This window comes from Vipera ursinii (assembly GCF_947247035.1).
Source record: "Vipera ursinii genome assembly, chromosome: 12".
In the NCBI taxonomy this organism is placed as follows: domain Eukaryota; kingdom Metazoa; phylum Chordata; class Lepidosauria; order Squamata; family Viperidae; genus Vipera; species Vipera ursinii.
In genome coordinates this window covers 4,343,220-4,363,814 of record NC_139525.1, presented here as the reverse complement: position 1 = coordinate 4,363,814, position 20,595 = coordinate 4,343,220, and the positions used below count along the sequence as shown (strand labels likewise).

Here is a 20,595-nt window from a genome sequence, read left to right as displayed (position 1 = left end):
CTCAACCAGCACAGTTGACTAAGCAACGATGCCTTTCAGTTGTTTAGCCGGCAGGTCTCTGCAAAAACACAACAGATTTGATTCCAAATTACAGGGAGGCTTTTGTTGTGAAAAGGGGGGAGGGGGGGGAAGGGGAAGAAAATGCTTGCACCACAGCAGAATTGAAAGTGTTTATTTATTTTTTTTGCCATACAAAGCTCTAAGAACTAAAGGTCAAGTATTGGTTAATGAAAAGCAGAACGCAAATTCCCAGAAAGGTATGTTAAGGAAAAGGCTGTACAACTATATACATTACAGTACTGTATTGATAAAATTAATAATAATAATACCGCTCTGTAAAAACTGTCATGAAATAAACCACTGCCCCTTTTTTTGCATCTTTTGTTTTAATGATAAGTGATAACGGTTCGATATAGGGAATAAATTAAGCAAGAGTACTGATTTTTCTTATTATTCTCGTCAACATATTCAGGAATGAATGCACAAACACACATTTGGTGCAAAGCAACCCTTGAGCAGGAGTCAAGCTCGCTCGCTCGCTCGCTCTCCTTCCTGCCCACAACGTACAAATTTATAACTCGGAAGTATCTGCACAAAAAAAACAACAACCCCAAGGTGGTACAATCTTGGATTTATATAAACTTCAGGCAGCCATTTCAATTCTCCCACAGCTCTGTAGCAATCCCGCAAATGTGGACAGTGCTAATTTTTTTCATCCTGTTATGTTGCATGCAAGTTTTCAAATGGGGGGAACCCCCCCCCCCCCAAAAAACAGGGATTCTTGCAGAAGTGTCTCTGTTCAGGATGGGACATTTATAAAATTGGTACATCTGAACTCAAGTGGGACGACTGAAATTGAGTATCGTTACTTCAGAGTGGAGAGTTGCTTGGAATAATTTTAACCTGCTGTTGTTACTGTTTTACTTAACTGTTTCTGCTCGAGGCTCTTCATTTCATATTAATCCCTTTAGTAAATGTGCTGGTTTTTGTTTTGCTTTTTTGGAGGAAGCAAGGTTCCCCGTTTAGTAATGATGATTTAGATGTGTTCTTTCTAGAGCTGATGTCATTGATCTTTACAAAAGAGAAAGAAGAAGGAAATTGAGAAAGGAGAAGGCATTTCTTGAATCAGTAACTGCCAGGTGCTTTTAAGACAAAAAAAAAAAAAAAGAAGAAATGGCGCCAATCCAAAAGGACCCAGCATATTTCCAACATCATAAAGCAAAAAGGCTTTACAGCTACTTCATTAAAAACCCTTAACTTTGGAAGCTGAAACTTTCCTTCCTAAGAAAACCAAAATACCTGAGACATGCAAGTGTCTTTCTAACGAGATAAGACAGCTTTGAATCCCTGTCTTTCAGTTTGCAAATAAAAACACAAAAACACTTTTTACAGGCACTGATTTAATTACTGGTTATCAGGATTTTCTGGGGTAGCACGTTCAAGCTGAAAGTTTGACTATGACATACAGCAACATAGTGGGTTTTACTCAGCACTGCAGGCAGCTGAATGAAGTAAGAGTTTCACTTAAGTTTACAAAATGCTACGGACACCAGAGTCTCTTGAATATGACTGACATACTGGACACCGTCTAATAGGGAGGGTATATTTTTTTAAATAAAAAGTCCCGGAAATTATTCATTTAATTCGGCAATGCCAATCTTATCATTTCCATTTTTTTTTTAAAAAAGAAACCATTCTATCCGTAATCAAACGTAGACTTACTCTACAGAAAAACCAGCAAGCATACAGAGTTACTTGGCTTTCTCCCATTAATAGAAACGCGATTTGCTCTTTTCATCATGATTTGCGTACGTGATTTTTCTTTGTTACTCCACAGCAACTTCACTTGCTGGCTGGAAAACGCAAGATTAAAGGGGAAGGGGAAAAAAAATGACACAAAATTAAGGACTAGGAATGACTACTTGGCAATACAAAACAAGAGACTTCAGTAAAGAAGGAGGAAGAAAAAAAATAGCCAAAGTGATGACAGGAGGTTTTTCAGGACAAACCACCAACTGCTAACTAGTTTTATTCATCACAGTTCTTTTCAATCTTCTATAACACACACTCCAAATATTATAATTGACAAAAAAAAGGCAAGAGGTTATTTGACAAAAAAAAACCAACAACAGCAAACTACCATGGCCCTTGACCAGTTCTGTCGTTTGCTCAAATCCAGATCCTGCCTATCGCCCAAGCACTGGGAAAATATATTCCCAATTTGCAATGAAAGAAAGCGTGACCACAAAAGGAAACTCAGACTAGCACATCTAGCCCTCCCCCTCCCCCCACAAAAAAGAACCCTTTTCTGGGTGGCTGCTGTAAAAACGAACTAACTAGGCTCCTTTTTAAAAACTACCAACTCAGTTACAGAGAGCCAAAAGCGTCATTTCCCAAGGCTGCTTTGGTAGGAAGCTTCTGCACTGTTCAGGGCAAAATCTACAAAATTAGATTTCTAATTTTTTTTTTCTCCCCTTCCCCTAGGAAATAAGACAGGGGAAAAGTTAGGTTCATTCCAAATGGTCAACCTGTTTCTCCGTAGAAAAAGATCCGGATGTCGTAACGACTTCCCATCCGCTCTACCGAGTCACAAAAGATGACATGCAATGGTCCAGCCACTGAGTTATCTTAATCCCTCCACTCCACTCTCGCACACCCGGGACAAAAAGAACAAGTTTTCCTTGGAGAAAGTGTCTCCCTTCTCTTTAAGGATGGCCCACGTGCATTATGAACAATTACAATGCTTATTTCAAAGCCAAGGCCAAATGGTTATGCTTCGTTAGCCATAAGCCTGGTTTTGTGAGAACAAGCATGATTTGGACCCTTGTAACGTTCAGTTGTAGGAACGCACTGATTTATAATTTTTTTTTTAAAAAAAGATTCCCCCGCCCCTTCCCACATTAGCAAGAAAATCTAGCCAGGTTGCTGTTTCGTAGTCACAATGGAACCTTTTTCAGCATTAAAGTGCTAACATGAAAAAAAAAGTAAGTAGTTCAAAGTATATATTCCTGTTATTCTACATCTAACGGGGGAAAGTCTCCGAACGGTAACTTTTTAGATTTTTTGATCCATACTAATAAACACTGAACTCCTAACTTCCTAAGCGTCTTCTCCTGTGTATTCAAGTATCGTTTTGTTTCCTGACCAATTTTCATTCACAAGTTCAAAAGTTATACACATCGTCTAATTTTAAAACACTACCGTATGCTAAAAGTCGAAGAAGCATATGGACGTGTTCCGTCATATGAGATGCTCTCTAGATACTTCCAAGCTGCCCTTTTACAGAAGGGGCTCTGCTTTTTATTAAAAAAAATAATAATAATAATAATAAAAAAAATTCCTCCCCCCTTTGGATAACAAAACAAAACATTTCCATCCGCAACGGCTTCAGTAAGATTCTGGTATCACAAACTCAAATTCGGAGGTGCCGTCCGATGGGTTTTGTTTAAAGAGGGTTTCGTTTCCCTGCGAAACGAAGATGTCGTCCCAAGTCATTGGCTTCACGGGTGCGTTCGGGACCGGTTCCTGAGTGGTCTCTTTCGAAGGATTGCCGGGATAAACCAGGGCATTGTCACTGGCAACCGGGAGATTGTTGGAATTCCCCGAAATGTATGCGTAATTTCTGATCTGCAAAGACCGACATGGGTGCAGACGGTACAGCTTGGACTCGCCCGAAGGATCCTGGCTGTGAACGGATCGCAGGTGAGTGGCCATCACCTGATAATTGATGAAACATTGCCCACAAGCCAAACATTGGTACCGCCGCTCACCGGTGTGATGGATCTCATGCTTAGTGCGGTATTCCGCCAGAGGGAAAACCTTCTCACAGTAGCGACAGGGGTATTTCTTCTCCCAGGAGTGAACGTTGAAGTGTCTCCGCAAGCTGGTCAGGCAGACGTAGGATCTCCGACACACAATGCAGATGTAGTAGACTTTCCCGTCCATGATCAGCTCGTAATGGTCGTCGTGTTTGACTTTCAAGCGCTTGCGGTTAGTGGACTCGTGGCCTGAGGTGCGTGGGACGTCATCCAGGCGGACTTCTCCATCGACCTCGTTTTTCACCGGGATTACGATGTCGTAGGTATCTTCGCCGATGTTTGCGTAAACTTTGCAGCCGGTGGACAAGCTCTCGATTCCGGTGGCTTTGTCTAACGTGATGATCTTCTGCCCTTCCATGACGTGCTTTGGCGCAACGTTGGGAGGAGCGTCCTTGAGGCCTCCGGAAAGAACGTCGGAGATTTGGATCTTGAATTCATTGGGTTGGGAGATGGGTTCTGGCGGGAAGTTCAACACTTGCTTCTTCTGGGCTGCTTGGCTGTCCGCCGCAGCGGCCGGCTTCGGAGTCGTGGGCTGCTGAACCAAAGAACTGCTGCTTGCTGAACCTGGACTGGATAAACCCAGGATGTCGTCATCGTCTTCCACGTCTTCCACATCCTCCTCTTCTTCCTCGTCAATGACGTTGGTTTCCATGTCGGTTAAGGAATCGTGGATGGATGGCTGCCGATTCTCTTCAGGAATTGGCAGTACCTCTATTTCGTGCGACGAACCGACCCCTGGTGTGGTGCCAACTTGGGATGAATTGAGCACAAGAACCTTTGGAGTTATGGACTTTGGAGCTGGGAGAGGAAGGGGGTCAACTGCCTTTTGGTTTTCAGCCGGACTTGGCAGAAGGGTAGATGAGTCAAGCCTTGGAGCTGCAGTTGCCACTGGTTGAGGGGCAGAATTACTGTTGGTAGAGCTGGCCATCTCAGGAGAGCCAGTGGGATTCGGGCAAGGCAGGATCTGGGTTATGACTTTGGTCTCTACCGAACGGTCCTTGGCAGGTGTCAGCTCTGAGCAGAAAATGACGTCATCATCATCGTCATCATCAGAATCACTAATGGTGATCTTGGTGGAGTCGCACGGTTCCCTGTAGAGAGAAAAGGATTCCGTAATGATGGGCTTCCCGAGTTTTATGTGTTGGGTCTCAGGTGGGGCTGGGGGCTTCTGCACTTTGGGGCCATTGGCCTCCAGGGTGGGCAGCTCGGAAGTGCTGGGTTTGGCATCCGAAGACATGTTCTTCACCTGTTGCAGAGGAACGCCCAGATCAGCCAGGAATTTGACCCCGAGCAACTCCCCCGATTTAATCAGTTCATCAAGCAATTCCGCTCGCACCCGGACAATTTTTGAGCTATAGATATAGTTGAGTATTTCGGCGAAAACCTCCCCCCTGATGAAGTTCAGCTCAACTACTTGTCCAGCCACTGCAAAGAGTTGGTGAAAATAAGTGCTTGAAGCCGACAGGATATTCCGATGGGCTCGAAATTTGCGGTCCTCCACGATAACAGTGACATCACAAAAAAGTCCAAGGCCTCGCTGCTCATCCAGAGCTTTCAAAAGCATACCAGAATACTGGTTGTCGGTAGCAGTTATGAGCTTCCTCGTCTCCATCCCTGGAACAAAGAAGTAGAATCAAAATCCTTTCTACTAGGGAAAAGGTCATTTTGAACTAAAATAAAAAGGTTTGAACCCGGAACGTCAATAACTTAATGGATTATTTTGCTTGGAATTTAACAAGCTCTGACCATGGGTTTACATACTCCAACTAAGGCATGGTATATTAAATCTTGGTTTATTGAATAAACCATCACTGGCTGGATTCGTGTTACCTGCTAAAGCAGCGCCAACAGTCACAGGATGGCCTAGCACAGCGGGCTCAGGAATTCTGGGAGCTGAAGTCCACAGGTTGTAGAGTTGCCCACCCCTGATTTAAGCTAATCAAAACTCACAACTTTCTTAACCAGAACTAAAATCTCAAAAATTTACTAAAAATGTGTTTTGCAAATACCGAACGACTCTCTCATTTTCCTATTAGCCTGTCAAGCCATATTGATACTAGAATATCAGTAAAAACAAACTTAACACGATTGCAAGAATAAAGGCTGGCTACTTTTTCCAACAGCGCATCAGGCAGTTGGTTCTAGATATTAATGATCCAAATTTCATATTCCAGATTCAGAACAACGAATATTGGTATCACTGATTAATTTATAAATGTTGCAGACCATAGAGAGGCTAGCCTCTTCCGGTACCGATCAAAAAACCCCTTTGTGCTTCAGTCAAAGTATGCTGATCTCTACTTTAAACCAACTAGCAAACATTTCCCCACATGACACATGTTGTAATTTGATTTACTGTGCAATAAGAAAGGAACTTGGCTGCTTATTGCCACTCTAGGATTAAAAACAAAAGGCAAGCTATTTATTGAGCCCATTAAAAGTAGAGCTTGCTGATGGAGCTCTAGAGAGGATGTAAAATGAGAAACGCAACTTGTGGAACCTGTAGGTTAGCAAGATAATTTGACAAGCAATGCAGGCATGATGAAACACATTCAAGGATTAACACATACAAAACAGAGGCTGTTTATTTCTTCACTGTTATTTCTCAAGAGCTGCTAATGAACTTAGGGAATTTGGCCTGCTGAGTCTCAGTTCCGGCTTTGCAAAATGCTGCAGTACGCTTGATCGCTAAGAAAACTACGTTTTTCTCAACAAATGGAGCCAAGGGTCGTTTTTATTTAGGAGTTCAAGTTGTGGGCAGTCAAGACAACAATCCAGTTTTGCCTGTTGAAACAACCAGATGGAACGAATTCTGCTTTATTGTAAAGGCACCTTGACAGAATCTTAAAAGTCTGAAAGGATAATTCTCCCCACATTGACAGAATCTTAAAAGTCTGAAAGGATAATTCTCCCGTCTTCTGTTTCCTTGACTGCCCAGAAACTAGGGGGGGGGAAAGGGGGGGTCTCTTCTGAGCCTCTGATTCCACCCGCCATCCAGCTGCTGCTATGCTGTCTCTTATCTGACCGTTCCCTTGGTAGGCCAAGTCTTCCAAGGCCATTCCAGTAGACCATTAGATAATGCAAGAGTTGGTGCCTCTTATTTTTTGCTTCAGCTCCATTCCGGACCGCAAAGCTTGAGAATTTTTTATTTTAATCATTTCAAGAGCTTGCTCCTTGAGGATTGTCCCAGGCAGAGCAAATGTGCTTTTTTAAAGGGAGGAACCCTCATGGCCGAAAAAGAAAAACGATCACGCTAAGCCCTGGTTTGTAGGCAACCTTGGCTCTTTGATGACTCGTGGACTTCAACTCCCAGAATTCCTGAGCCAGCCATGCCGAGGGGAAAGGGAGAGGTTTCCATGTTGAGCTATGCTGGCTCAGGAATTCCGGGCAAAGCTTTCTAGCCGACTGCAGGTCACCTACACGGTATTACGGTAACGCCAGCAGGCCCAGCTCCTGGAGCAGAGAAATACGGAAGAGGAAGAATAAAAGGAGGAATGTGGCATTTACCAGTACAGATCCTGTCAACCATGGCTTTTAAAAGATGACAACGAAGGCTCTTAATCATTATAAAACTGTCTGCTAACATCTGTTTCTTAGACAAGGAGCTCAAGTGGGTAGTCAGGCTGAGATGGTCGAATTTGGTCACTCTGTGGGGTTTTTGTCACAAGACAGGAAGAGGCTTACTCTGCAATTGTGTTGATTTTTCTCGAGTTCTGCAAACTCGGGGCATTTCTGCTCGAAATTCCCTGCCCTGCTTGCATCAAGTCAGGTTTGTCAGCCCAGAAGCAAACTGCACGCCTAACATGTTGGTCCCTCAACCCTCACATGGCCAGCTTCAAGAAAGCATGCTCGGTCATGTCTCAACAAGCAGGTTCCTCTCTGACTCGGCTCATTTGCTGCCCTGCCTGTCAGCCCCACCAGTTCTCCGGTCCTGAGGGACTCCAAAACCCATCCCTGGCTGCAGAGGATAGGAACTGTAACCTAAAAGAACTGGAAGAGTTGCAGGTTAAAAGTCTCCCCAGGACACACACACACACACACACACACACACACACACAATCTACACCTCCCTCAGCCCTGATGGCTGGGGATGATGGGAGCTGTAGCTCCCACCTATCCAGGGAAGAGCCTATGGGTGGGCGATCAAAAGAGCACGAGGTAAAGGAGTTGCCGCTTCACTTGCTCAATTTTAAGAGGCCAGCTTTCCTCCTCTCTCTATCCTGAGCTAGTCCTGAAAGAATCTCTAGCCCTGCTAGCAGGGGGTGATGGTTATTGTGGTCACAACGCACCAGGTGGTCACGCGAATTGGTTGGGAGGTGGGGACGGGAGAGGCTTTGCAAAACTCTTCCTTATGTGGGGGACTGCCACCCTCCAACCCTTCCCTTGCTGGGAAGCATGGGAGTCAGAATCCAGGGTGATAAGCTTTGGAGAGAGAGAGAGAGGAGAGAGAGGAGAGAAAAGAAAGACAGAAGAGAGACAGGAGAGAGATGTTCAGGAAAGTGCCTCTCCGGTGACTTGATGGGAGAAGGGGCCAGCAATGAGATTTTCTCATTCAAGGAATTCCAGGGGCTGTGCAAGATGGGGATGGGAGTCCGAGCGATGGGAGAAGGGGCCAGCAATGAGATTTTCTCATTCAATGAATTCCAGGGGCTGTGCATGATGGGGATGGGAGTCCGAGCGATGGGAGAAGGGGCCAGCAATGAGATTTTCTCATTCAATGCATTCCAGGGGCTGTGCAAGATGGGGATGGGAGTCCGAGCGATGGGAGAAGGGGCCAGCAATGAGATTTTCTCATTCGATGCATTCCAGGGGCTGTGCAAGATGGGGATGGGAGTCCGAGCGATGGGAGAATGTGCCAGCAATGAGATTTTCTCATTCAATGAATTCCAGGGACTGTGCAAGATGGGGATGGGAGTCCGAGCAATGGGAGAAGGTGCCAGCAATGAGATTTTCTCATTCAATGCATTCCAGGGGCTGTGCAAGATGGGGATGGGAGTCCGAACAATGGGAGAAGGTGCCAGCAATGAGATTTTCTCATTCAATGCATTCCAGGGGCTGTGTAAGATGGGGATGGGAGTCCAGGCGGAGGAGAAGAAAAAGAGGGGCTTCTTCCAAGAGACCAAGCAAGACCCAGTTCAGAAGATGGGTACTGTGGTCCGCAGGCAGTGCGGGAGGAGCTACCCTACCCGGGAGGGGGCTGCCAGTAAGAAGGGGGGGAGCAAGGCTGGCACAAAGCCCGCTTCGCTCCGCCGCGGCCGGCTCTCCCTACCTCCGCTCCGCCCCGCGTCTTCGGTCCTCCGCGCCAGCCCCGCGTCCCTCCGCCCGGACGCTTCCCAGCCCTGCGAACCCCTCGGCTCTTTTCGGAGCCGCTCGGCGCCCCTCGCGCTGCCCCCGAAGGCCGCTCGGCCGCGCCCGGCCGGGAGGAGTCGCCAGCCGAAGGCGCTCGGGCGTCTCCGGAAAAGAGGCTTCGGCAACTTTCGGCTTCTGAGCGCTCCGGGGCTGGAATCCGAGCGGCGGCGGCGGCGGCAAAGCCTTTTTCCCTTTGGCTGGGAGGCTTCCCGTGCAAACTGCGGCCCCGTGCAAATGCTCCAGACCCGTGGATCTCGCGGCTCGGGTCCCTGGCCGGGGTCCTGGGTCTCTTTCTGGGTTGGGGTGGGAGTGTGGCAATAAGGTTGCCACGAGTTGCCCCGCTGCAAATCTGCAAAACTCTCCTGCGGGAATTAGCCCCCTTCCAGCCCCAATATCAGGGGAGAATTTACTCCTGAAAAAATCAGAGCAAACTCCTTTAAAGATCAAGGACGAATCAGGAGATAGGGCGGGATATAAATCCCATCAATAAATAAATAAATAAATATTTACAGATTCCGAGAATATAGGGGTTGGCCTCAGCTTTAATGAACCCGATAGTCTAGATTTGCCCAGTCTGAACCCTTAAACGTAAAACGCTGGTACACCTATTTCTTCGAGCCAATCAACATCCATTTGTTGCGTCTTTAAAGGGCTTGCAGCAAAAGGGAAAATGCCTTAAAGCTATTGCTGTGAATTGCTTTTGATACAGTTAGTCTTAAGGTCCCGGGGCTTAGCATATCAAAAGCGACCCCAGTAATCTTTAAAAGCCGCTCTGGTTAAAGTGCTGAGAATTCTTTACGCTGCTCCTTCATCTCCCTTTGAGGATCTCTATACAGTAGTCTTATCAGCGTGAGAAGATGGGCATTTCCCATTTAAAAGGCTCTCCTGTTTGCATGGCCAATTAACTTAGTCAGCTTTAAGTCTTATTCGGCCACTAAAATTGTGATCCCCTTCATGGATTACTGCCTTGTCGTGGCGAAGGGGCTTGCGTAATTCAATGAAGCTATGAGCTATGCCGTGCAGGGCTACCCAAGACGGAAAGGTCATAGCAGAGAGTTCTGACAAAACGTGATCCACTAGAGAAGGAAATGGCAACCCACTCCAGTATCTTTGCCATGAAAAGCCTATGGACAGTAATTGGACCATAAAAAAGGCTGAGGGCCAAAGAACTGAGGCCTTTGAACTATGGTGCTGGAGAAGACTCCTGCGAGTCCCTTGGACTGCAAGGTGATCAAACCAGTCAGTCCTAGAGGAGATCAACCCTGACTGCTCTTTAGAAGGCCAGATCCTAAAGCTAAAACTCAAATACTTTGGCCACCTAATGAGAAGGAAGGACTCACTGGAGAAGAGCCTAATGCTGGGAAAGATTGAGGGCAAGAGAAGAAGGGGACAACAGAGAATGAGGTGGCTGGATGGAGTCACTGAAGCAGGAGGCGTGAGCTTAAATGGACTCCAGATGGTAGAGGCCAGGAAGGCCTGGAGGAACGTTGTCCATGGGGTCACGATGGGTCGGACCATGACTTGCCAGCTAACAACAACAAAAATTGTGATGCTCACCCGGAATGCGTAAGTAATGTATTTCCCCCCCCCCCAACATCCCCGGAAAAAAAACCCCCAAAACCGATATTTCCCGAGGGGTGTGAAACCGTTTTTAAGAGTCATTCCAAACCACAAAACCAGCCCAGCCTATGTGGATTACAGCTCAGCCTAAAGAATTCAACTAAATAATTCTCCTAATGGAGACCCTGTGCTCTGACTTGCATTATATCTAATATCTTCCCTCCGGTGATCATGCTTTTTCATTCATGCTCACCGCTTTTATTGTTTTAATTGCTATTTGGAGCGTGCCGGGGACTCCCCTTCGTGGGAGATGGGCAGCTGCAGAAATCGGAGCAATAAAATAAAGGATAAGCTGGCGCCCCTTTTATATACATTGCAGCCAAGTTTCTATCCGCTAATGACGATTTGAGGTTAGACACCCACCCCCACCCCCAGCGCTCTTAAAAGATCGCCCCCTCCACGGCTCCAGCAGGTGTCAAAACAGCGGGGGGGGGGGGGAAAGGAGGAATTTCCTCTCTGCTGCGGCGTCTCCGAGCCGAAGTTCATTCAATAGGCTGATTTAAGCGAATAGGGTCGCCCCTACGGGATCCGTTCTTCTCGTGGAGGGAAGGGTGCTGAAAACAAAGCGACTCGGCCCGAGGCTCCAAAGGCTTCCTGGGGGTCGTGCAGGAGCCACCCGGCCCTCTTCCCATCCAGGAGGCTCCGGTTGGAGGGCAGAGCAACAGCGGGGCAACCCGAACCACCGCAACCACCCGGGCTGGCGGGGCAGGGAAGAGGGAGAAGGCCCCGGGCTTTGCCGGGGACGGCAGCCTCTTTCGCCCGGCCGCCGCCTCGCCCGTTTGGCGGCAAGGGGACCCGGCCCAGCCCGGCCCGAGCGGGGCTGAGCGGGAAGCCAGGGCCAAGCCCGGCCCGGCCACGCGTCCGCCTCCGCCGCCCTCCCGCCACAAGGCCGGCCCGGCATCGCTGCTCCGCCAGGTGCCCCTTCCAGGATCCCGGGCGCCCGAAGAAAGCCGAGGGCGGCGCGGCTCTTACCCGGAGTCTTGCCGCCCGCCTCGGTCATGGCGCCAGGCTCCATCGTCTCTCACCGGCGGCAGCCCATCCGAGCACAAAGGAACCGCCTTGCGGAACTCCGGGGAGCCGCCCCGGGAGCCAGCCGGACCGAAAGAGAGCGCGCGCCGACCGGAAGTGGCGGGCGGAGGGGTTTTTTTTTTCTCCCGCCGACGGAGGCTCCGGGAGGCCCGCCAAGCAGTCCGGATGGCTTTGTTTTGAAGAGGGCGGGGGGAGGGAAAGGGCCGAGGTGAAGGTCGAATGGCCGGGCGCGGATCACGGGGCCGGAAGTGGGGGAAGGGGAAACGGGCGGACGTTTTCTTTTTTTTTTTTTTTCGCAGCAGGGCCTCACGCGGAAGGACCGCCGGAGGAGATCTTGCCAAAAGAAACGCCCTCGCAAAGAGATCCAGGCTACAGGCTGACTCGACCCTCCGAAAAGCTGCACGACGAGATGGAAGAGAGATTTTTTAGCGGGCCCGGAAGTGTAACCTTTTCGCACCTCTAGGGCAAGAAGCGACTCTTCTTCAAAAGAGCATGGCGCCTTCCGGATGTGACGTCAGAAAACAGGAAGGCCTCCTCCTCCTCCTCCTCCTCCCGTGCGGGGGGGGGCCTACAGGCGCAGCCGCGGCCTGGTCGCGCAGCCACAACGGCCGCCATGGTGTCGCGCTCGCGGAGCCCCGTGGACTCCCCGGGCTCCCGTCGGGGACGAGACCACGGCTCGGCCAGCCCTTCTCCGTCCAGGCACAGCCGCGGCCGCAGGTCTCGCTCTCGGGAGCGCAACGGCTTCCGGCAGCGGCCGGGGCGCCCGCATCACTTCGCTTACCGGCACGACCCGGAGCACTACGGCAAGGAGCAGGAGGAGTCGCTGCGGCAGAGGCGAGTGGCGGCCTTCGGGGGGGTTAAAAACCGTTGTTAACGCTTGTTACGGTCGGTCTCGCGGTCAGCCAGATGTTTAGACTGGCTTTGGCCTTGGGGTCCTCCCTCTATCACCCGTTGCTACTACTGCTGCTTATATGGTATCCTGTATGATTTATTATTCATTATTTTAATCTTCGATTCGATTCACTGGGACTGGTAAAAACTCTCTTTTAACAGTTAAAAGTTTTAACCAAGTGTTGCTGCTGCTGCTGCTGCTACTATTACTACTACTATTTGTTATACATAATAATACCAGAGACATCACCCTGTCAACAAAAGTGCGTATAGTCAAGGCCATGGTCTTCCCAGTTGCAATGTATGGCAGTGAAAGTTGGACCATAAGAAAGGCTGAGCGCCAAAGAATTGAGGCCTTTGAACTCTGGTGCTGGAGAAGACTCCTGCGAGTCCCTTGGACTGCAAGGCGATCAAACCGGTCAGTCCTAGCGGAGATCAACCCTGACTGCTCTTTGGAAGGCCAGATCCTGAAGCTGAAACTCAAATATTTTGGCCACCTAATGAGAAGGAAGGACTCACTGGAGAAGAGCCTCATGCTGGGAAAGATGGAGGGCAAGAGAAGAAGGGGACGACAGAGAATGAGGTGGCTGGATGGAGTCAATGAAGCAGTAGGCGTGAGCTTAATGGACTCCAGAAGATGGTAGAGGACAGGAAGGCCTGGAGGAACGTGGTCCATGGGGTCGCGATGGGTCGGACACGACTTCGCAGCTAACAACAAAAATAATACCCCATGACATGGAAAATCATGGAGTGGGCTAATAATATGATTGAGGAGTCCTTGATGCTCTCTGAGCTTGGCGGCTTTCTTGCAGATGTTTCATTGCCCAACTAGGCAACATCATCACAGTGCTAGAAGGGAGAGGGGTTTGCTCTCATTTTATTAGTCAGAGCAAGTAAACCCCACTCCCTACTAGCACTGATAACATTGGCTGGTTGGGCAATGAAAAGTCTGCAAGAAAACACCCAAGCTCAGAGATCATCAAGGACCCCGCAGTTCAATCCTGAGCTACAAATATTCTCCTCTTTCAATATTATCAGTATTAGTAGTAGTTAGCAGTGCTTGTGGTCTTTCACAGCTGCTGGAAGGGAAGGGTGATCACACTTTTGGGGGTGGAAAGCAACACTGATCCCAAGATACAGCAACATATGTTACTGCAACAGAGTATTTTGTGATCCTTTATAACTCTTTCGTATGTATTGTCTTGTAGGAGTCTATTGATTCATAAAGTGGCAGCTTTTTTAAAATAGTGTGTTCGAGGTTTTATTTATTTGATCAGATTTTAAAGTTGCCCATCTCCCTCACAGACTTGAGTCCAAACAGTGAACAAATAAAATAGTAAAACACAAAAATAGAATATAAAATTTAAGACAATCCTATTGATTTAATATAGCGATTAAAATTCAGTGTCAACGTTTCATTAAAAGCTGGGCAGAGGGCTTTCAGAATGCTAACCAGCTCCAGGATGATAATTGGGGGAGGATTTGCAGTCCTTTTCTTGAAAATCTTTCTGCGTGTATCTGTGCAAGCTTAACCTATTACAGTCTGTGCATTATTAACATTTAGGCTTGAGGTGAAGATCATTTCATTTTCCTGCAGTTCTGACTATTAAAAATATATATATATATATTTTTTACAGACGGCTAAATGAGAGAGAACGAATAGGCGAACTAGGAGCACCTGAAGTCTGGGGACTCTCACCAAAACTTCCTGAGCCAGAGTAAAACTTGTATTTAATTTAAGTTACATATGTATTTCATTTTGGGCACTTTAGTTCATAAATCTTAAGACTATATTCTGCCTTTAAATCTAGCTCTGACGAACATACTCCCGCAGAAGACGAAGAAGGATCATCTAAAAAAAGCAGCTCCTCCGAATCCAGTTCAGAAGGTACTCCGATGTGTTTAAGCTGGACTACATCTGTAATATCTGTGGGAAACTCATTTTACTTTCAGTTTGTGAATGGCCGTGACCCAACTTCCAGAAAATTCTGTCTGGATGACTAAGAATCTTCATCGACATATTAGAATGAATTGTTTCTCTGATTGTATAACATACATTTCAAATATTTTTATTTTTTAGAGGAAGAGAAGAAAAGGAAGAAAAAGAAAAAGAAGAAAAAGGCTGCAGCACGTAAGTATCAGTTAAAGATTCACAACAGAATTAGAGATTTGCATCTTAATCTTTTTGATTCAGTCCCCATAGTCTAGTTACTCCTGTGTGCTAGTTTTTTATCTCTTGGAAACATAATCAGGTTTTAAGGTTTCCTTCTTGTCCCCCTTTTTTCTATTTAATACTTCAGGTGAGGAAGAAAAAAAAAGAGCCAAGAAGAAGAGGAAGAAGCATAGAAAGTAAGAACTCTTTTTAAAACATTCTGCATACTTCCTGTATGTAATATTATATCATTCTTCCTTTAACTGCCAAAGTACAAGCCAAAAGTTAACTCCTAAAACGCTGGTTGACTTTCAGATTTTGTTATTGTTGTTCACTTATTGAAATTTGTTTTTCCTTCATTTCTTGACTCCTTATGCGATTTCAAATTATTCCAGTTCTTGGATTCTTTCCATTCTTGAAATTGTTAATATCGGCTGTTAATACTTTGGGAAACGCTGTAGAGAGGGGATACGGTCTGTTGCTTCAGCCTAATCCCTGAGGTTAAATTCCTTTTAAGTATCGGGGTGGTTTACTTCCAGATATCTCCAGGGCTGCACAATTATATGAGATTGCAAAAGAGAGGAACCACGTGGAAGTCCCTGGATTTTGTTTGGGCTGCATGGCACATTACTTCTTCTGTGTTGGTATTTTTATATTGGTACCAGGGACAAATTCCTTGTGTGTCTAATCGCACTTGGCCGAATACAGCGTTTAGTTCCATTTTTTCCAAATTTGACGCCTTTAAAATGTGTGGGTTTTTTACACCCCTCACAATTTCCCAGCCATCATGTTGGAAGCCCATCCAGCTTTAAAAAATTGCCAAGCTTGAAAAACACCATTCTACATGAAGAAATAAAACATAAAACCATATTCATACCAGCTAGGTGGGGGGGGGAAAGCTTGAGATCCTAATGACTGTTGCCCGTTTGCAGAGGATGCTGTAAACCACAGTTCTTTATTCTTGTTTGCAATCCTTGGTTTTTCCTCTTCCCTGACACTGGCTCTCCAAATTCATCCGGTCTCACTTAATGACTAGGAAAAAGAGCAAGAAGAAGAAGAGTAGAAAGAGCAGAAAGGACTCCAGTGACTCGAGCAGCGAAGATTCGGACGAGAGAGCTGAATGTGGAGAGGAGCTCTGGATTGAGAGATCAAGTAGGTGGCTAGCACTGGGGGCGGGCTAACTCAAATCAAGCGAAGTACACCCCTTTGGTTAAGAGAGAGCCACTCATCTCCGAATATTTTAAAATGGGTCCTCAGCCTCTGGGCTGCAGCCCACTACGGGGCCGTGGCCAATTTGGAACCGGGCCACACAAGCGGCGTACCAGCACGCATAGCTCATTCCGCCGGGACCTGAAGACCTGGCTCTTCGAGCTTTCTGGCCTAGACTGAGAGTATTAACTGGGGTTTTAATTCTATTTTTAATTGTAATTGGGTTTTTATTTCAAGGTCAGTGTAATTATTTTAATTGTTTTTAATTTTTGCAGCTTGTTGCATTGTTTTAAAAAAAAAACCTTGTGAACTGCCCTGAGTCCTACGGGAGAAGGGCGGTATATAAGTTTAATAAAATAAATAAATAAATTTGTGGAAGTTGAGCTGCATGGCCTGCCTTTCGCACCAGTCAAGCTTCCCGTCACTTACAGGGCCCAGTTCCCCTCTTTCCCCCCTGCCCCCCCCCCCAGCCAGGCTGCCAAGGCACACAGGTTGGGGACATCTGTTTTAAAACTCATTTCGTTGGGAGATTGCTAGCTGCTTTCAAGATATTTTTACAGTGTTTATATCCTCCTTTTCTCCAGTCTGGCTTGTGATTTTTTTATGTTTGGTCTCATCCAATGGGCTTTATCGTTATTAACGATGTGTGCAGGCGATCCTCAACTTACAACAGTGCATTTATAGTGACCGTTCGGAGTCACCAGAGCACTGAAAAAAAAGACCTATGACCGTTTGTGACGCTTAACGACCATTGCAGCATTCCCCAAAATATCACGTGATCGAAATTCAGACGCTTGACAAACGGTTCGTATTTATGAACGGTCGCAGCATCCCGGGTTTGTATGATCCTCTTTTTGCGACCTTCTGACAAGCAAAGTCAGTGGGCAAGCTGGATCCACTTAACAACTGCGGTGATTCACTGAACAACTGTGGCAAGAAAAGTCATAAAACGGGACAATATTCATGAAACCACGGTCTCACTTAGCAACAGAAATGTCGGGCTCAGTTGTGTTAAGTCAAGGACTGCCAGTGCTGCCTGAGTCTTCACAGATTTGGATTTTTTTTTCCTCTCCCACCTATTGCAGAAAACACAGACGCCGTGGATTTTATTGGCCCAGAAGCTCCCATCACTCATGCTTCTCAAGACGAGCGCCCTTTGAAGTAAGTGCTGATCTGCGAGGCTGATAATATTTTTATTTATTTATTTAGATTAGATAAATAGATTAGGAGGGAATAGAATTGTTGTAGGTAAAGGTCAGGTACAAACAGGGTCCCCAACCCCAGGTCCATGGACCGGCACCGGTCCCCGGCACGCCAGGAACCAAGCCACACAAACAAGCACAGCCCCATCTGTGGGATGCAGGCCTCACGCGAAATCAGGCCCCCTCCAGTCTGCGGGAAAACCTCTCTCCGTGGAACCCGGGTCTCGGGTGCCCCAAAGGTTGGGGGCCACTGATGTACAGCATGCAAGAAGCCGAGCTGCAATACGAGGCGTAGGGAATGGGGAGAGTAATCATTTGTGTGTGTGTGTAGTTGCTGTGGTTTACATTGGCATTCTCTTTCTCCCATGAAGCTACGGTCACGCTTTGTTGCCCGGTGAAGGGGCTGCCATGGCCGAGTATGTGAAGGCAGGCAAGCGGATTCCCAGGAGAGGCGAAATAGGTCTTACCAGTGAAGAAATTGCTTCCTTTGAGAAATCCGGCTATGTTATGAGTGGCAGCAGGTAAGTGACCTGGTTAAGAATACTGCAAAGGACAAGGGCCGGCCTTGGTTTCGATTGCCCCGCCACCCCCACCCCACCCCCAAAAATACCGGGGCAATCTCAGAACAAAGAATAGATTGGATCTTGCTTGTATTTGTGACCTGGCTGTAATGAAGACTACTGAATCAAAACTAATCACGATTATACTGTCATCTTTTTTAATTTCGTTGTTTCTCTCCAATCAAAAATGATGGTTTGGCAGCGGCGTGCCATTCAGGGATTTGAGCTTTTTTTTTTTAACTGTCTCAGTGTTTCTCAACCTTGGCAACAACCGGTCAGTGAATTCTGGGAGTTGGAAGTCCACCCATCTCAAAATTGCCAGGGTTGAGGAACTCTGTTCTAGATGGAACGTCTTTTCCACACCATTCTTAACAGTTCCCGTATGCTGGTAAGGGGGTGGAGGTGAATGGGAATGGCGGAAATGAAAACATTCTGTTGCCAGTTGATGCCTTGAGTGTTGATAGCTTATGGATGGCCACCATATCTCTCGTTAGGCATCGGCGAATGGAAGCGGTGCGTCTGCGGAAAGAGAACCAGATCTACAGCGCGGACGAGAAGAGAGCCCTGGCTTCTTTCAACCAGGAAGAAAGGCGAAAGAGAGAAAACAAGATCCTAGCCAGCTTCCGGGAAATGGTCTACCGAAAAACTAAGGGCAAAGATGAGAAATGAACGACGTATCCTCCCTAGTGACAGGCAAATGGGTGGGTCCTGACACTGGCTTGTGCCACAGGAAATTTTGGGGAATAGATATCCAGCCAAGAACCCTAATTGGTCTGGTGAGGCCTTGGAACTAACTTGCAGGCTCTTTCCAACTTGCAGTCCAAGGCAGATTAACCAAAGCAGGCCAGTCAGCACCACCATAATGCCAAAAGGCGACTGTGATGCTGTTGCTATTTGTCTTTGAGAAAATAGCACTTTAAAAAAATCAGTTGAGCCAAAACCTCCATCAATAGGGGTTCGGCGAAGACTGTTTTCTATCGACTTTTAACAAGAAGGAAATATTAAGCCCTGAATGGAACAAGATCTCTTGTAGAATGAGTGTATTTTTGTGAAAAATGGCCAGAACATAACCCTGGGCCTAACTCTGCACCCAAAAGGCAGAAATAGCTTTAATGTTGATGGTTGCCTTTATAAGCTTCCTGCCTCGAACAGGCACACAAAGATGAGCGGATTTTTAAAACAGGGAAAAATTACGATCTCATTTTGTGGCTCAGACTGTCAAGCGTGGGTCATCTCCTGCAGACTCCTTGTACATAGGATCAGTAAATCTGTCATTTTGAGATTCTTTGCAGATTTAGTGCTGTGTTAAAGTCTAGCTCTCCTAATTTTGCAAAAGAGAATGCTTTGAGGATCATAAATATGTTTCCCGCTGGACTAAGTGTAAATACTTTTTTTTAGCAACGCGGAGGAGATAAATATCCATCTAAATAAGTTTTCTTTTAACCCTTTAGTTTCTTCAATGGCTTCATCTACAGCCTAAATAAAATATGTGGATTGGAATTCATAGTCCATGTGCCAACTGCCACCTACTGGGGATGGGGGGGTGGTTTTCAGTTTCTGCTCCCTTTTTAAAATTTTGAGTGCACCATAAACTTTAGAAGCATGTCTGGAGCCACATTTTGAAACTAGGAAGAAAAAAAAATCCCAATGTACATACACCCCAGTATCAAGGGCAGCTTTTATTAAATGCATTCTGGATGTTCAATTTTTTATTTTTATTTTTTGCAAAGTTCCAGTATGGTACACCACTTCTAAACTGTATTTTTAAAATTAAACCTCCTCCTGTGTATAGTTGGCTGTATGTTGCTTTATGAGATTTGCCAGTTTCTTATTTGTTCAGTAAGTGTCTATCCATCTTTTCTTGGAGCTGGAGGTTATGTACACAGGGCCCACCTATCCTCTCAATAGCCATGAGAGGCAGATCCAGACCAAGGGAAGGACAAGGTCACCCTCTTGAGTTTCCATAAACTTAGAGGTGGATTCGAACAGGAGTTTTCTCAGACTGCTCAAACTTCTGAACTGCAGTGACTCTCAAGGCTTTGAAGTCATTCAAGGTCATTCTTGAAGGCGAATAGTTTTGGGAGGGATAGTAAGGGCTATAGGCCACATGATCAGGAAGATTTTAAGGTGTTTGAGCAACATGGTGGAACTAAGGTAACATACGACCGACAATCTTTGCTGGCCTGTCGAGTTTCTAGTTGTTTTGGAACTGTTGGTGGGACCGTTAAAAGTCGTTGGCGCTGTTTGAATTTGTTCTACCAGAAGCAAGATCTGACTGCTGGCCCAGTGATGGATTCTATTGCAAATCAGGGCTGTTTCCAGAGGAGGCAGAGGAGGAGAGGACCTGGAGCTTATGGAGCGAAGGAACTGGATGAGGCTGTCAGCAGGCCCAGAGGAAGAGAGAGAGGCTTTTGGAGGAGTTGGTGGCGGCAGCAGCGTGCTCCAGGGGCGAAAAGAAGCAAGGCCTCTTTAAGGAAAGGGTGGAAGAGTCAGGATCAGAAAAAGGAAAGAAGGCGAGGTTGTCAGAATACAAGCGAATTTGAGGGCTAATCCACATGGAGCCCCATTTCCATCTGTCCTGTTTGCCATCGTTTACTCCCTAGAGACTAAAATGGACAATGTGAAATTTGAGCGGGCCCCGAACAAGGAGTATATATCGGAGGTGGTGACCCTTTGAGAGCTGTATGCAACGAAATTTCATTTTGATGTATGCCGATTGGTGTACAATAAAGTTATAATCATCATCATCATTCTTTGAGCAAGAA

At 46.6% G+C, this 20,595-nt stretch overlaps 2 protein-coding genes across 3 annotated transcripts; one reads left to right on the top strand and one right to left on the bottom strand.

The window, feature by feature from the left end:
• Positions 1 to 159: 159 nt before the first annotated feature.
• On the bottom strand, positions 160 to 11,932 carry ZBTB33 (zinc finger and BTB domain containing 33). Its single transcript, XM_083371929.1, has 2 exons — positions 11,760 to 11,932; positions 160 to 5,432 (listed from the first exon to the last, which is right to left on the bottom strand). Exons 1-2 carry the CDS (start codon positions 11,800 to 11,802, stop codon positions 3,388 to 3,390), a joined length of 2,088 nt encoding a protein of 695 aa, XP_083228055.1. The 5' UTR covers positions 11,803 to 11,932; the 3' UTR covers positions 160 to 3,387.
• Positions 11,933 to 12,303: 371 nt separating this feature from the next.
• NKAP (NFKB activating protein) lies at positions 12,304 to 20,580 on the top strand. Of its 2 annotated transcripts, XM_083371939.1 has the most exons (10): positions 12,304 to 12,650; positions 14,345 to 14,425; positions 14,519 to 14,595; positions 14,788 to 14,838; positions 15,008 to 15,056; positions 15,896 to 16,011; positions 17,154 to 17,229; positions 17,642 to 17,791; positions 18,325 to 18,531; positions 20,093 to 20,580. In XM_083371939.1, exons 1-9 carry the CDS (start codon positions 12,430 to 12,432, stop codon positions 18,497 to 18,499), a joined length of 996 nt encoding a protein of 331 aa, XP_083228065.1. In that variant the 5' UTR covers positions 12,304 to 12,429; the 3' UTR covers positions 18,500 to 18,531; positions 20,093 to 20,580. The 2 variants fall into 2 exon arrangements, with proteins under 2 accessions (XP_083228065.1, XP_083228064.1); XM_083371938.1 differs by lacking the exon at positions 20,093 to 20,580 and having other exon boundaries at positions 12,305 to 12,650; positions 18,325 to 19,621.
• The last annotated feature ends 15 nt before the right edge of the window (positions 20,581 to 20,595 follow it).